The sequence below is a fragment of the Myripristis murdjan genome, chromosome 8 (assembly GCF_902150065.1).
Source record: "Myripristis murdjan chromosome 8, fMyrMur1.1, whole genome shotgun sequence".
NCBI lineage: Eukaryota > Metazoa > Chordata > Actinopteri > Holocentriformes > Holocentridae > Myripristis > Myripristis murdjan.
In genome coordinates this window covers 33158037-33172640 of record NC_043987.1, presented here as the reverse complement: position 1 = coordinate 33172640, position 14604 = coordinate 33158037, and the positions used below count along the sequence as shown (strand labels likewise).

The following is a 14604-nucleotide window of genomic DNA, read 5'->3' as shown; positions in this document are numbered from 1 at the left end:
GGAAATGATGACAGTACTAACAAACCATATAAAACAGAAAATGAAACGTCGACCTCACATTCAGGTCATGAAATGGGATCTCTCCAGGGGTCATGATCATTTAATCTGAAAAGAAAAAAGATGGGAAAATTTGTCAGTTATCTTACAACACTTTAAAAAAATGAAATGTCTTTATGCCCTCACCATCATGTCAGATTGAAACGCCGGTAAAGTGTGTATGTCAATATGATGCACTAAGTTAGCAAGAAAAAAAATGTGGTAGTGAAGACTGTTTCTTTAGTCTTCCAAAAATACAGAAATGACAAAATTACAACAAAGAACATCATCCGTGTGTTGTGAATCCAGATGAGTCCAGTGTCGGTCCAGTATTTACCTCATTAAGTCCTGGACTTTCTGCACTCGTGCAGTAGCTGCCAACTCTTTCTCCTCTACAGTTGTAGAGAAGCGTACTGTGGAGCAGCACTGGCTAACTGGCTGCATGTTACACTGACACAGAAACCACACCTCAGCATTTCATTTCCATGAGGGTGAGTGGACAATGACAACCTTTTTGGGGTTTGTGGGTGAACTGTTGTTTTGATATTCCAAACACAGATTGTGGTCTAAAGTCAGTAGACCACATCAAACACTACTGACTGCATGCAGCTACTCAATTACAGGAAGCATTACAGTGACACAAAGTTCTGCAAAACCACCTTAGACATTCACACCTCATTCTTCTCACCTTAATGAGGGTCACCAACATGCTATAGATGAGGGAGATTAACAACAGGAGGAGGAAGGTGACAGCCATATACCAGCTGCCCTGGCTCAAGTCCTCAGTGACAACATCATGTACGATGTCATAAAAGAACATGCCTTCATCCAGGACCTCTATAACAGGGATTGATATTACATCTGTTAGTTACCAACACAGAAATTACTGCACCACAAACCAAGAGGGACGATGCCATTATCTGTATCAAAGACATGATAGACAAACTGGCACCTGGTTTGGTGATATTCAGGGCTAAGGTGGTGTTTGAATGTGTCACCCTGCAGGTGTAGACTGCCCCACGTTGCCAGTTGACTGGGGACACACGAAGTCGGCTTTGGATGCTGAATTTCCCTTTTGGGCCTCTGTGGGCCTCACTGGTGTTGTAGTCCCACAGCTTAGTGGTGTCATCGAGAAGCCAGGTGATGTTGATGGATGCAGGGCTGAAATCAGTCACCAGGCACACAAGCTCACCAGAGCCTTGCAGCAAGGTGGCTGAAGGTCGGGAGAGGCTCACTGAAGCTGCGAATAAGGTCATAAACATGTTATGGATCAGTACTGATGATATCTTTCTTCATGAATTTTACTTTAATGTAATGGCAAAACAGCTTGAAGAGTTATCTGTAACACTTGCAGTAATTATTGTGTTGTGATTTAACAAAATGCAGAAAGACAGCAAAGAAAATTCTTGCAAGAAATGTTTTGGAGCGAGACAGACAACCATAATTACTATTCAGTAATCTTGGAACATGAAAAAGATTAGACACTCTTGGATGTGATGGACACAACAGAGCTGCGTTTCTACATTATATTGGCTCCCTGCTTACCAAACACTTCCTCTATGGTGCTCCTCAGTGGCTTTTCAGATGACTCGTGTATGACAACACAAGAATAAGTGGGTTTCTGGTCCTCTGTTGGGGATGTGTTCAGTGAGCTGCTCAGGGAATAAGTGCTGCTCCCTGGATCTTTCCAAGCAGGGCTGTTGGTGTAGTGAGATGATGACAGCTTGTGGCCATCCTTCTCCCAGTACACCATGATGTTAGGTGGGGAGAACCCAGAGACGAGACAGACGAGTGTGGTGGTGTTGGACTCTGACAGTTCAGCGTCACTTGGCTGTATCAGCTTCACAGTTGGTTGATTTAGATCTGAGGAAACACAGAAGAAGTTAACAGTTAACAAGGGTTTGTATTTTGGCTTTTTTGTTTCAGTCATCATCAATCATCATCATTGCTGCAGTCTTGTCATGTCATATTAAACTTGGCAGAACATCACAAAGTGAAACAATCAGCTGCAGGAATGTCATGTGTGATGCTACCTCTGCTTTTGCTTGTATGGTCCTCGTAGCCCTGGTCGAAACATCGGTGCTTAGCCTTACAAGACACTTGTGTATATGAATTCCAGACCTGTGATGATACATTCAGGGAGCTCTGCAAAGTGGCAGTCCCATTGCTGTGACGGAGTAGTGGTCCTTTGGCCACATTGTCCAACACCTCTGCATCACCTACTTTCCAAGTAATGGAGAAGTCTTCAAGATTTGCACCAACTAGAAGACAGGTGATGGTCACATGATCATTTTTCTGCAGCTGCTGGAGAGGTGGGCCCTGAACATACACACCAACTGTCTGACATGATGCTGGAGTCACTGAAAAACAAAGAAGATGAATGAAGATTTTCCCTGTACGGTTCACAAAAAGAGAAAACAGAGGAAAACAAGAGAAAAAAAAAATCACTTGAAGCGTACCGTGATGCCAATATCAGCTACCAGCTCTATTTAAGGGAAGGATTACTCATAAAATATGGCCTCATTTTCTCAATGGAAGGTTAAAAATGTTGTCAGATTGATCTATTCCATATTTTGTGTGTAAGAGAGATAAGATAAGATATTCCTTTATTAGTTCGACAGTGGGGAAATTTCCAGCATTACAGCAGTAAAGTGGATAGCAAAAATATGCAGCATCAGTAAAAAAAAAAAAAAAAAAAAAAAAAACAGACAATAAATATCAAACAAGCAATATAAACAATATAAACAAGGAACATAGAAACTATAGAAAAACTACATGATGCCAGTTCTAGCCTATTCATTTTTAATTGTATTTGGTCATTTATACAGTTAGTTTTCAATTTACCTGAACAAAGGCTGATGTTCTTCTTGACTGTACTGCCTCCAGACTGCTCAGACACTTCACAAATGATGTTCTCCCCTGATTTCCACTCTGTTTGAGGTACAAGGAGATGACTGGTTACTTCCACACGTCCATCTGCACCCATCCTGATGTCCTGAGAGGCTGCAGGGCTGTGCTGAGACCCAGAAAGCCATTTGATTTGAGGGTTGAAGCCCCGTCCAGAGCATAAGAGTTTCTGTGGTCCCGACTCTTCACTTGGGGCTAAAAGGAGCTCCACTGATGGGTCACCTATCAAATAAAAAACAACAAAAATAGCTCATTTGTAGTTCAAAGAGATTGTTGTGGAGGGAACAGATGGCAACAGATTATAAGCTTGAGGGGAAGAAAAATATCAATGTCTACCCACCAAAAATATTTCCAGTGGAGTTTGACTCCCATTGCTTGGAGAAACCTTGGTTCACTTTGCAGGTGAATGTTGTGTCTTTTTTTTGGTAATCTGAAGGGACAAGGTAACTTTTTGTGACTGAGTGGGGGCCTGGGGCTTTATGAAATTCAACATACAGTTTCTCAGAGATGTCAGTGCCATTGGCCTGAAATGTGATGTAGAGGTCACTGGAGGAGAGTCGTGTGACGTCACACTCCAGCACAGCACTGTTTCTCTTGAGCAAATCTGACAGAGGTCTCCTGATCAGCACTGATGGAGCTGCAGCTGCAGGCCCTGCACAAAACATAGAGGTGGTGACTTTCAGACTGTCAGTGTTTTCAGGTCTTCAGCTCTCACATATCAGCTGATTTTTATTTTGGATAGTTTTTTTACCTGTAAGAATGATGGTGTTTTCAGTGAGTGTGAAGCAGCGATGTTCAGCTCTACATTGGACTTTATTGAGGTTTTTCCAGTCAGTTGAGGGAACCATCAGATTACTGATGATATGAGTTGTGTTTCTGTCCTGATTCACTCGAGGATTGGAAAGGAATGTATCATTTAGCAGCCAGGTCACGTTGGCATCCAAGTTAGTATGGATCAAACATGTGGCAGTGACCACAGACCCTGCCATCATGACTGTCTTGAAGCTGGGGATCTCCAGATGAATGGAGGGAGGCGAGGATGAATGAACTGTAAGAAAACAGGTTTGGCCAAAACATGTTAACGTCTAAAACTAGCAGACTGTATCTGAATCTGATTTGTTTTAAGGGTTTTCATGCATATTGGACATTGCACAAAGCAGTTAAATATCACTACCTGTGCCAACTATGTGGCATTAGAGAACAGCCACTAATGATATGTTATGTTTCTGTATATTATCTTTAGACCACACCATGTAAATTTCATGCAAATCCGATGAGATGTGTCACATGAGGCTGACTTCCTGTTGTCAGTAGGTGGCGCTATGACTATGACTCAAGATGGGTGTGTAGATGTGTTCAGGCCTGCACTCTTATCCAGCATGTGAAATTTGTGACAGATTGGAGGATGTATATTTCAGTTATAACTTCTTGTTTCATGACAAAACATCAAAATTCGCCATGCTGCCACGGTCCTCTTGTTTGACGAAAACTCAAAAGCTTCACAATATAACGTCTCAAAGGTCTTTAGATGTCACACACCAAATCTGAGGTTGCTCAGGTCAAATCTACAGGAGGACGTTGTCAAAATACAACATCTGGAAAAGTTAAACCTTCCAAAAACGTGCAAATTTTCATCAAAATCGTGAACTTTCTGCTGGATTTTGTTCATGCCACCTGTAAGATGTTGTTCAAGTGTTGGGAAGTTACATGTGCCTGTATTTTGTGCATGGAGGTGAAACGTTATTCAAGGCTTGCATCCTAGAAATTTCCTAGGGGGCATTATGGAGCCATTTTGCTTTGCACAAGCACAAGACCCATAAATTATGCAAATTTTAACCACTTTTGACACGTGCAAAGTTTGGGGAGTTTTTGAGCACCCGCAGCCCTTCAAAAATGCTCATTATTTTTGGGTATATTGATAAGATTATTATAGAGAGCAATTACAAGAGGGTTTTCACACTGGTTGGTGTTCTGACCACAAAGAAAGAAGAAACAAACAAACAAAAAAAAAAAAAAAAAAACTTTAAGCATGCAGGGGTTCAAATTTCAGCCACCAGCTTTTTCCGTGGGAAAGATTACTCGTAAAATATGTCCTCATATTGTCAATGGAAGGTTTACAGGTGTTGTCAAATTGATCTATTCCATATTTTGTGTGTACTACATGGTGCCAGTTCTGTTAGTTTTTAATTGTATTTGGTCATTTATACATTTAGTTTTCAATTTACCTGAACAAAGGCTGATGCTCTTCTTGACTGTACTGCCTCCAGACTGGTCAGACACTTCACAAGTGATGTCCTCCTCTGATTTCCACTCTGTTTTAGTGATAAGGAGATGACTGTTTACTTCCACAAGTCCATCTGCACCCATCCTGATGTCCTGAGAGGCTGCGGGTCTGTGCTGAGACCCAGAAAGCCATTTGATTTGAGGGTTGAAGCCCCGTCCAGAGCATGAGAGTTTCTGTTTTCCCGACTCTTCATTTGGGGCTAAAAGGAGCTCCACTGATGGGTCACCTATCAAATAAAAAAACAACAAAAATAGCTCATTTGTAGTTCAAAGAGATTGTTGAGGAGGGAACTGATACCAACAAATGAAAAACAACTCAAGGGGAAGAAAAATATCAATGTCTACCCACCAAAAATATTTCCAGTGGAGTTTGACTCCCATTGCTTGGAGAAACCTTGGTTCACTTTGCAGGTGAATGTTGTGTCTTTTTTTTGGTAATCTGAAGGGACAAGGTAACTTTTTGTGACTGAGTGGGGGCCTGGGGCTTTATGAAATTCAACATACAGTTTCTCAGAGATGTCAGTGCCATTGGCCTGAAATGTGATGTAGAGGTCACTGGAGGAGAGTCGTGTGACGTCACACTCCAGCACAGCACTGTTTCTCTTGAGCAAATCTGACAGAGATCTCCTGATCAGCACTGATGGAGCTGCAGCTGCAGGCCCTGCACAAAACATAGAGGTGGTGACTTTCAGACTGTCAGTGTTTTCAGGTCTTCAGCTCTCACATATCAGCTGATTTTTATTTGGATAGTTTTCTTACCTGTAAGAATGATGGTATTTTCAGCGAGTGTGAAGCAGCGATGTTCAGCTCTACATTGGACTTTATTGAGGTTTTTCCAGTCAGCTGAGGGAACCGTCAGTTTACTGATGATATGAGTTGTGTTTCTGTCTTGTTTCGTTGGTTTATTGGAAAGGACTGTATCATTTAGCAGCCAGGTCACTTTGGCATCCAAGTCAGTATGGATCAAACATGTGGCAGTGACCACAGACTCTGCCATCATGACTGTCTTGAATCTCGGGATCTCCAGATGAATGGAGGGAGGCGAGGATGAATGAACTGTCAGAAACAAGTTTGGACAAAACATGTTAATGTCTAAAACTAGCAGACTGTATCTGAATGTGATTTATTTTAGTGGTTTAATAGGAATATAGCTTATATCTATCTCTCTTTATATATCACTATAGTGCATTGCATCATTTGTTTAGGGAGTAATAAACACTGATATAACTGATCGTGAATTTCAGTCTTTCAAAAATCATAGACTAGTCAGTGGTCCGTTTGATTTCCAAAATACTCCCAAACCAAGATTAGCAATTAAAGTATGAATTCATGTCTTGAGTATGATCTAGCAATTTTCTTGTTGTGCCATCAGACAGATTTTCCCACACTTACTTGAACAAATATTGATGGATCTTTTGAATTCATTTTTGCCGTGTTGGGACTTGCAGGTGACATCTGAGCCTTTTGCCCAATCCTTCATATCAAGTTTAATCTGACTGGTCAGACTGAAGGTTTTCTCCCCTCCATCCACACTTTGCAGCTTCTTTTCGACTGGTGAAGCAGTGACAGTTTCGTTTCCCAGTTGCCATTGCACAGTAAGCTGGTCTGGAAAGAAGCCACTCAGGGTGCAGATGAGTGTGACTGATGAGCTCCCAAACTGGCCTTCCCAGACAGAGTAGAGTGTGATGTTTGGAGAGATCACCTGTGGTGCTGGAACACAGCAGAGATTGGTTTTCAGGTCATGTACATTTTCAAAATCCTAATGAAGGATCTCAGGAGAAGTTATACATACCTTTTGATTTTAGGCAACTTAGCAACTCTACTGTCTCAACCCTAGGTGTAATATCCCTGTACTTTGGCTAGATGGCAGAGTTGTACTTGTACACTGGCTGGTGCTTAAAGTCAGGTGGAGATGGAGCAGGATGTGTTGCACAGATGTTAGAGCAGGACAGGGAAGAGCGATCAGGGCAGGCAGCAAGCGGAAGCACCGAGTAACACCCAGGTCCCAAAAAAGCTCCCGAAATACAGAAGTGAAACATGACACTGAGCAACGGTGCATCACACACCCCAGCTGTGAAGCCTGCTCATGCCAGGAAAGGAAAGGCACTGAAAATGTAAATATCTTATAACTATTTACATTCTCAGGCACCTCTCTGATTTTGTTTGGTGACTCCTCACAACTTTGCTGAGAGTTTTAGTTCTCTGGTCTGTTGTTACCATCACATTGTAACATCTTTATATTTACATATTCAGTTGAACACGGTCTGTTGGCTCCAGGTGCTGGAGAGCTGGTGGACAAAACTGATGCAGCTATGACAAAATCAAATTTATAAATGAGAGTAATGAATGAAAGAATGAAAGAATAAATAAATACATTAATAAATAATCTTTGATTAAAAATAGCTCAAAGAAACTTTAGGTTCTGGTGTTGGTTGGCTCTACAGACAATTTAAGAGTAAGTGTAATGAGAACCTTGACATAATAACCTGGACATAATAAAAACCTTTTCTGCAGGAGAGAAAAATATTGGAGGAGCAGCCACAAATGCTTCAATGGTTCTCTTCAGTTAAAGGTTTATTTTCAACAAAGACATAACACAAATGTTCTTAAAGGCAAAAAGAGCAATTATGCAGACTTACAGTGTACAATGAAAAGACAAAGGATTAATATGTGGAAATATGATATTTTTACACAGACAGTCACCGCATTCCTTTTTCTTTCCTTTTTTTTTTCATTTGACCTGAAAAGGAGAAAAACAAACAAACAAAGAAATACAGATCAGAGCTTTCATATCAAAAACAATTAAAATACAACAATTTGTAACTAGTTCTAACATTTTGATGAGTACAAGTTATTTAGCTGCTGGATGTTATGAGGTATAAGTCATTGTGCACATCATAAGCAATACAGTTTCATCGCAACTGCATTAGAAAATGCCATAATACAATTTAATGCACCATAAAGTTTGAGTAATACATATACTACTTTATAAAACCTACCACCAGCTTGTTAAAATTAAATCATGAATTTTATAATTAAAACATGTGATAATACATTATGATGTATGTGATGAGAAAGTCTAATTTTTGTGCCATAATGTATAAGTAAGTATAAAATCATGACATCATCTAAAGTAGTGAACGTGAAATTAGGCACATCATTATTAAGTGAAGCAGAAAACACTGCAACATGCATCTGTACACAACGAGGTGTAACATAATTGTTGCATGGTATGTACTGTAGATCATATTTCTGAAGATTCACTATTGATTAATTTGAGAAATTATTTTAACTCTGTTGGCAGATGGGGAAACAGTACATGCACCGAACACTGATGGCAGATAATCACCACCCTGTAGAGCTTTTGGTGCAGTTGTGTCACAAATGTCAGTCAAGCGTGGCTGGTGCCATCATGAAACTGCACTGAAGACTAGCAGTGTGCAAATAACGGCTAAATATAAAATAGCCAGGCTCGGAAAAAGAGATGTGAGAAAGGCAGTGGCGTGTGGGTGTGGGTCTGTTTAGTAGTTGGTCTCAGTGATGTATATCTTACCTATAACATCCACATTATCTAGTCAAATCATGTTCATCATGCATTATAACATTTTCTCATGCAGTTGTTTTAACACATCTATATGATGTGCACAGGATTGTCTGAAGATATGCAATAACCAACAGCATGTTGGTGATTTTTCTGTCCTCTATTGCAACTACTCTTTAATGACCTTTAGCTTTTCTTTATCCAGTTTTCCAGTCTATTTCATTTGGAGTGTAAAGAGTTAAATCCAGATTTCACATGATATCTGTGTCAGGTGAAGCCCTAACTTTTAAAAGCATTACTACCTTGATAGCAGTGGTCCCGATGCTGTACAGCAGAGTGATGAGGAAGAGGATGATGAAGGTGAGGGCTGTGCTCCCCATGCTGTCTTGATCTGTTTCCATGGCATGATCCCAGCAGCTGTTAGTCACAAACACATACTCTGCATGTGGAGATGGAAGTGAAGTTACATTGACAATCACATCTGTGGTCCTCTGCTCTGCTTATAAATGACACATTTTATCATATCTATCAAGACTACACAATATTTATGACCCATATAGATCTGTGAAGGGTATTTTGGGATGAGACTGATCATTGTGTTTCTTTCTTGCTTGCTTTCTTTCTTATTTTCTTTTGTTAAAGCAGTGACAACAGCATTGGGAGAAGCAGTGTGTCATTTCTGACACACTTTGTACACTTACAAACTGTTTTTACCTTTGACATGAAATAATCATTTTCTCATTTTTTTTTTTTTTTTTTAGTCCACCTGCCGGTCATTGAGACTTTAAATAATAATTATCTATGGATCCTTTAATCAAGCTGCCTGTCCTCTCAATATGTATTTGTATACTTGTATACTTGTATACTTCTTATCTAATGGATATAGTGTTAAATGTCATTACTATCAAATATACATATATAGAGAGTGTGTTAAATGGTGGTAATAGCAGCAGTGGCAATGACCCTGAATTGCTTTTGAAAGACCCCATGTTTTGCTGTGGACTGTCTGTGGCTTGGCTTGTGAATTGGTATCATAAATACTCAATGCCCAGTAATAATCTTTGAGACCAGTGACCCGGTTAGATGTTAAATGGATTTTTTTTTTCTTGGCAGGGAGGCAAGACCCAGTAGAGATAACATACGCACACAAAGACAAAGCATGAGAACAGTGTTCATGCACCAACCACACAGAACAAAGAACAAATATGATTTAGCTGGTGATTTTGACTCTTACAGTCATTGATCAGTGGGGGTGGGGTTTATTAAAGTGAATGAAATTTTAATGTGGGACATTTTCTGTACTACTGCTACTTTCTGTTGTAAATATTCTTCTCTCTACACCTTGTTTGTACACTTTGTGTTACCACAGTATGACAAATTGTTTCATGCCTGCTTTCTATTTCTTTGTCCTCTTGTGCTGCCACTCGGTACGCCTTTTACCTCATCGTTCAACTAAACATACAACTCTCTCCATGGGTTAAACACGGATGTCAACATAAATCAACAAAATGATGAAGTGATTTTTTTTTTATTTTGATTTTGAATCTGCATTTAAAAGACAAACAACATGTCATATCACAAGCAACAAACATGACAAACAGGGCATAAGACACAGCGACACAACAAAACATCTACTAGGCCTTGCAACTTTGAGGGAGGTCAATGTTGAGGTTGACCGTGTTGGAATTCTCAGCTGTTCTCCTCACTGTGGACCTCATAATGACTCGGGATGTGTCCATCAAGGATTCATGGTAAACTACACAGCTATACACCGCTTCACTGCTGTTCCACTGCTCAAGGCTGAATGATAGCTGGCCATAGACAGAGTAGACTCCGTTGTTTTCTACCAGGTTTGTGGTATTAAACGCATACATTTTTGAATCTGCTGCCACATCGTCAACAAGCCAAGACACCTCAATCTCTTTGGGTTTGAAGTCTTTCACATAGCAAGTCAGGGTCACCATGTTATTTCGAATTTGTTCTACTGGAGGCAGTAGAAAAACTGATGGACGCTGAGGCACTTCTCCTGCAAGCATGACAGAACAGTTAGGCCCTCCTGGCACAGACGAGAGCAGCTGTTATACAACATTTCTTCTACAAGAAGCATTCATAAACAACACTCACACACATCCATGATCATCAGCGGCATTCAAACAGACTTTTAATGCACAATTGAAAAAATAATGAAACTTTGCTTACCGCTCTTTCGATAAGGTTCCTTCTTAGGCTCAATCAAGTCTGGATGTTCAACCACACAGATGTAATCTATCCCCCTGCTCCACTCCTCATACAGGACGTCAATTATGGCAGATATGCTTTTCCCATTGCTCTCACTCAGGTTTCTGCTTGCAACTATTACTTGTCCATTCTCGTCCTGCCACTCAACAGACACGTCCTCTTTAGGAGTGACTTCGCAGATCAGCTCAGCTTTTTTGTTGAGAAACATGTCCTCCAATGAGATTGGTTTGATTTTTATGTCCAGAGAAGGTGGGCAAGTAGGCTTTATGCATGTGCCAGTTTCTGAGAGAGGAAATAATGGGAATTTACTAAACGTGCATAATTATAAAGCCATTTGAACTGCTGTCATATTAATAATAACAACAACAATGATGATAATAACAATAATAATAATAATAATAATAATAATAACATACTCACCTTTATAGGTGACAGATTTGTTCTCATTTGTCTTAGGTCCTTCAAACAAACATGTCAATTTGTCACCTTTAACCAACTCTGAGACATTGAGATAGCTCGCTGTGCTGAACACAGGTCCATTTTCAGTTTCTCTGCTGACAGTAGGTGTCTTGATCTCAGATATTGGGTTGGTGATTTCCTGTCCATTTTTTAGCCATGTGATCTCATGTTTTTCAGGCGAAAAATCAATGGCAAAGCAGGAGAAGGAACCCTTCAATTCATCCTCGGGAGAGGGGACCAACACACTAAGAGTTGGTGCCTGATGAAACACGGCTGAAAAACAAACATACACAAATATATGTATGCAGAAGCAGGGAATAACAAATGTGCAGAAGCAGAGATGAAGGTGAAGCTTGATGAAACTGTAACGTGTACATATTGAATTGCTCAAACACACAGTGAGTGTCAGACAGAAAAACAGCTCGCCACTGTCAATGACCTTTATAATGACTTGAGCTTTAGTACTCTCTTCTGCATAGACACTGACTGTACAGGCAAGCCAACAAGTGGAAACCAACCTTTGACTGGACACTTTCTGAGCCGTGAACATTCATTGAAAGACAGTAAAAGTGCAGGCAGGCAGATTGGAAACAACACGGGTTATGCAAGTAGATGGAAGCAAGTAGGACATATTGCCATAAAATGTATTAGCCAGGTGTAGAGAACATAGAAGAGCAGGAAATAAACTAGACTGAGCCAACAAGTCAGTTTGCATAGTGCAAGCTCAAGCCTCTCCACCGAACTCTGTACCTGCTACTGACTCCACACATGATAATATTTATAGATATGAGAAGCTGTTTGATTTACTAATAACTGCAGTCACATTCAATTTAGAGTGATCATGCTGTACTTTGTGTCTGCTTTTATGCTATTTCATGTGTCATATAACAAATTAGTATGGTGTCTTTGTAGATAACTTAAAATAATAAAAAAAAAAATCACATCTGGCTCACTTTTTTATGCACTGCATGAATGTAGAACTAAAGTAAGACATCACTTAAAGTTACAAAAGGTTCTGGGGGGACATAAAGTCACTAAATTATAAAGCAGGGGGGAGACAAAGAAGAAAAAGTACAAATAATTAACAAGATATTATTACATTGTGATTAACTAATAGAGGTTAGGTCATCAAACTATCTTCAACAGATGCACAAGAATTGATGCTATATAATCACAATAATAATAATAACCAAACCAGTTAGGACTTATTTTTTATAATTTAGCCTACTTGAAACTGCAGTGACTAAAAATACATAAATTTCTATGTTGCCTCAAATGATTAACCAGTATACTAAATTTCAAACAAATTGATCAGTTTCTGGATTGACTAAGTATATAGCGTATATAAAAGTTGATGTGAATCTTACGTGTTGGTCCAATGTGGACGGTTTTTGATCCAGTTGTATGGCCCACGGTACAGCTAACATTTTGTTCCCAGTCTGATCTCTTCACTCGGATCTGGCTGACCGCTGAATAGTAGCTGTCCTTCTGAACTGCAGGGTACTGAACAGAGTCGGGCAGGTTCGTCCCGCTGGCAGTGGCACAGCTGAAGGTCAGGGAGGCGGGTGTGAAGCCGGTGGCGAGGACGCCGAGAGTCAGCGTGTCACTGGTCTCAGAACCACATTGTACCAGAGGAAACACAGTAGGGGCCTTTGGTGTGTCTGAGAAAAAGAAAAATATTTCTCATGAGGATATTGAAATTAAATTTTGATTGCACATGACAGAATTTTTTTAACATGAGTGATAACAAAGAGAAGCCCATGGCAGCTTTGTGTTGCAGCTTTCGTATCCCAGTTATTTACAGGTTGGTAAGGAAAGGAACAGACTTACGTCTCTCACTTATAGCACTTTGTAGTAGTTATTGGCTATCAGTCAGTATATTGTTGGTAAATTATGATCAATTAATAGATTCAACAGTATTTTTAAAAACTCATCATTATTTGACATTTGTGGAGGTTTGACATAAGTAAACATCCATTAATTTCTGTAATAGCAGCCACATCACAATATGGACATTAAATGATTATGAAATAATTACTGTTCCTTTTGTTTCAGTTCACTGGTTATTTAAGTTGACAATTCTTACCTGATGAAACAGTTTCTGTTGTACCCTTCCCCCAGGAGTCAAAAGCACCGCAGCACAGCGCTAAATCTACTTATCGCTTATTTTCAAAAGGCTTCATCTAGTCAATAACTAGTTTGAAAAGTCTACAACTTTACGTTTATTAGAGAATAATGGGTAACACTTTACAATAAGAGTACAACAATTAATTAATGTTAGTTAATGTTAGTTAATGCCGTAATGGTTAAATAACTGTTAGTTAGTGATTATTATGGCATTTACTAATGTTAATAATATCTACAATAAACCTTAAATAACATATAAATAAATACCTTAGCATGAACAGCATTAGTAAATGATTCTTAGACACATTAGCTAAGGTTAGTTAACTGTCACTTATATCACTTAATAATGTTTATCATGGCATTACCTAACGTTAATTGTTGTACTGTTATTGTAAAGTGTTACCGAATAATATTATAAAATGCATTTGAATGACCAAATGCCCTCATATTACAGCTTTTTGTCTAAGATCTTGTCTGATACTGAGGATTTTGCCGTTTCCACTTTTCGCACATTTGAAACTCTTTCTATTTTAATAATGAACATCTGAACTGACACCTGACAAACAGAGAAATTAAAAATGATCTTTTTGCCATAAAAACATAATATTGCTCGGTCTGAGTCATAAACGAAGAGAGATTTTAATTCTTACCTGATGACACAGTGACCATAGTGCCTTTTCCCCAGTAGTCAAAAGCCCATTTGTCACAGTGGAGACAACCAATACACACTTCTTACAAAAACTATCCTCCTAAGTGCCTCACATCATACAGACTGTGGAGCCTGCCAGCTTAAAGGCAGTCTAAAGTTAAAATCAAACTAACATCTACTACATCTGTTGATAGACCCAATCGGTTTCACACTCAAGACAGATCATTTGACAGATTACAAATTACTGTTGGCTGTTTTATCACAAGACAACAGTTGTGACTACCTGGAAATAATACAATATTTCTGAGTGATGTATTAAGAATTTCTGTATCTAATCACAAATATTAATATTACGTACCTGAGG

The 14604-nt window shown here is 39.4% G+C and overlaps 2 protein-coding genes across 2 annotated transcripts in view; both read right to left on the bottom strand.

Annotated features, from left to right (window-relative positions):
- Positions 1 to 481: 481 nt before the first annotated feature.
- Positions 482 to 14604, bottom strand: part of LOC115363486 (uncharacterized) — a 381300-nt gene continuing 367177 nt past the window's right edge. The window contains exons 15-24 of the mRNA XM_030057738.1: positions 5986 to 6282; positions 5576 to 5887; positions 5169 to 5453; positions 3695 to 3991; positions 3284 to 3595; positions 2881 to 3165; positions 2070 to 2396; positions 1582 to 1899; positions 989 to 1276; positions 482 to 873 (exon numbers count right to left, since the gene is read on the bottom strand). Coding sequence (XP_029913598.1) covers positions 650 to 873; positions 989 to 1276; positions 1582 to 1899; positions 2070 to 2396; positions 2881 to 3165; positions 3284 to 3595; positions 3695 to 3991; positions 5169 to 5453; positions 5576 to 5887; positions 5986 to 6282 — 2945 coding nt within the window. The 3' untranslated portion in view covers positions 482 to 649. The remainder of the gene's footprint in view (positions 874 to 988; positions 1277 to 1581; positions 1900 to 2069; positions 2397 to 2880; positions 3166 to 3283; positions 3596 to 3694; positions 3992 to 5168; positions 5454 to 5575; positions 5888 to 5985; positions 6283 to 14604) is intronic.
- Positions 10292 to 14604, bottom strand: part of LOC115363513 (immunoglobulin mu heavy chain-like) — a 73521-nt gene continuing 69208 nt past the window's right edge. Inside the window, exons 4-7 of the mRNA XM_030057773.1 lie at positions 12832 to 13125; positions 11426 to 11737; positions 10967 to 11287; positions 10292 to 10793 (exon numbers count right to left, since the gene is read on the bottom strand). Of these exons, the coding sequence (XP_029913633.1) occupies positions 10402 to 10793; positions 10967 to 11287; positions 11426 to 11737; positions 12832 to 13125 (1319 nt within the window). The 3' untranslated portion in view covers positions 10292 to 10401. The remainder of the gene's footprint in view (positions 10794 to 10966; positions 11288 to 11425; positions 11738 to 12831; positions 13126 to 14604) is intronic.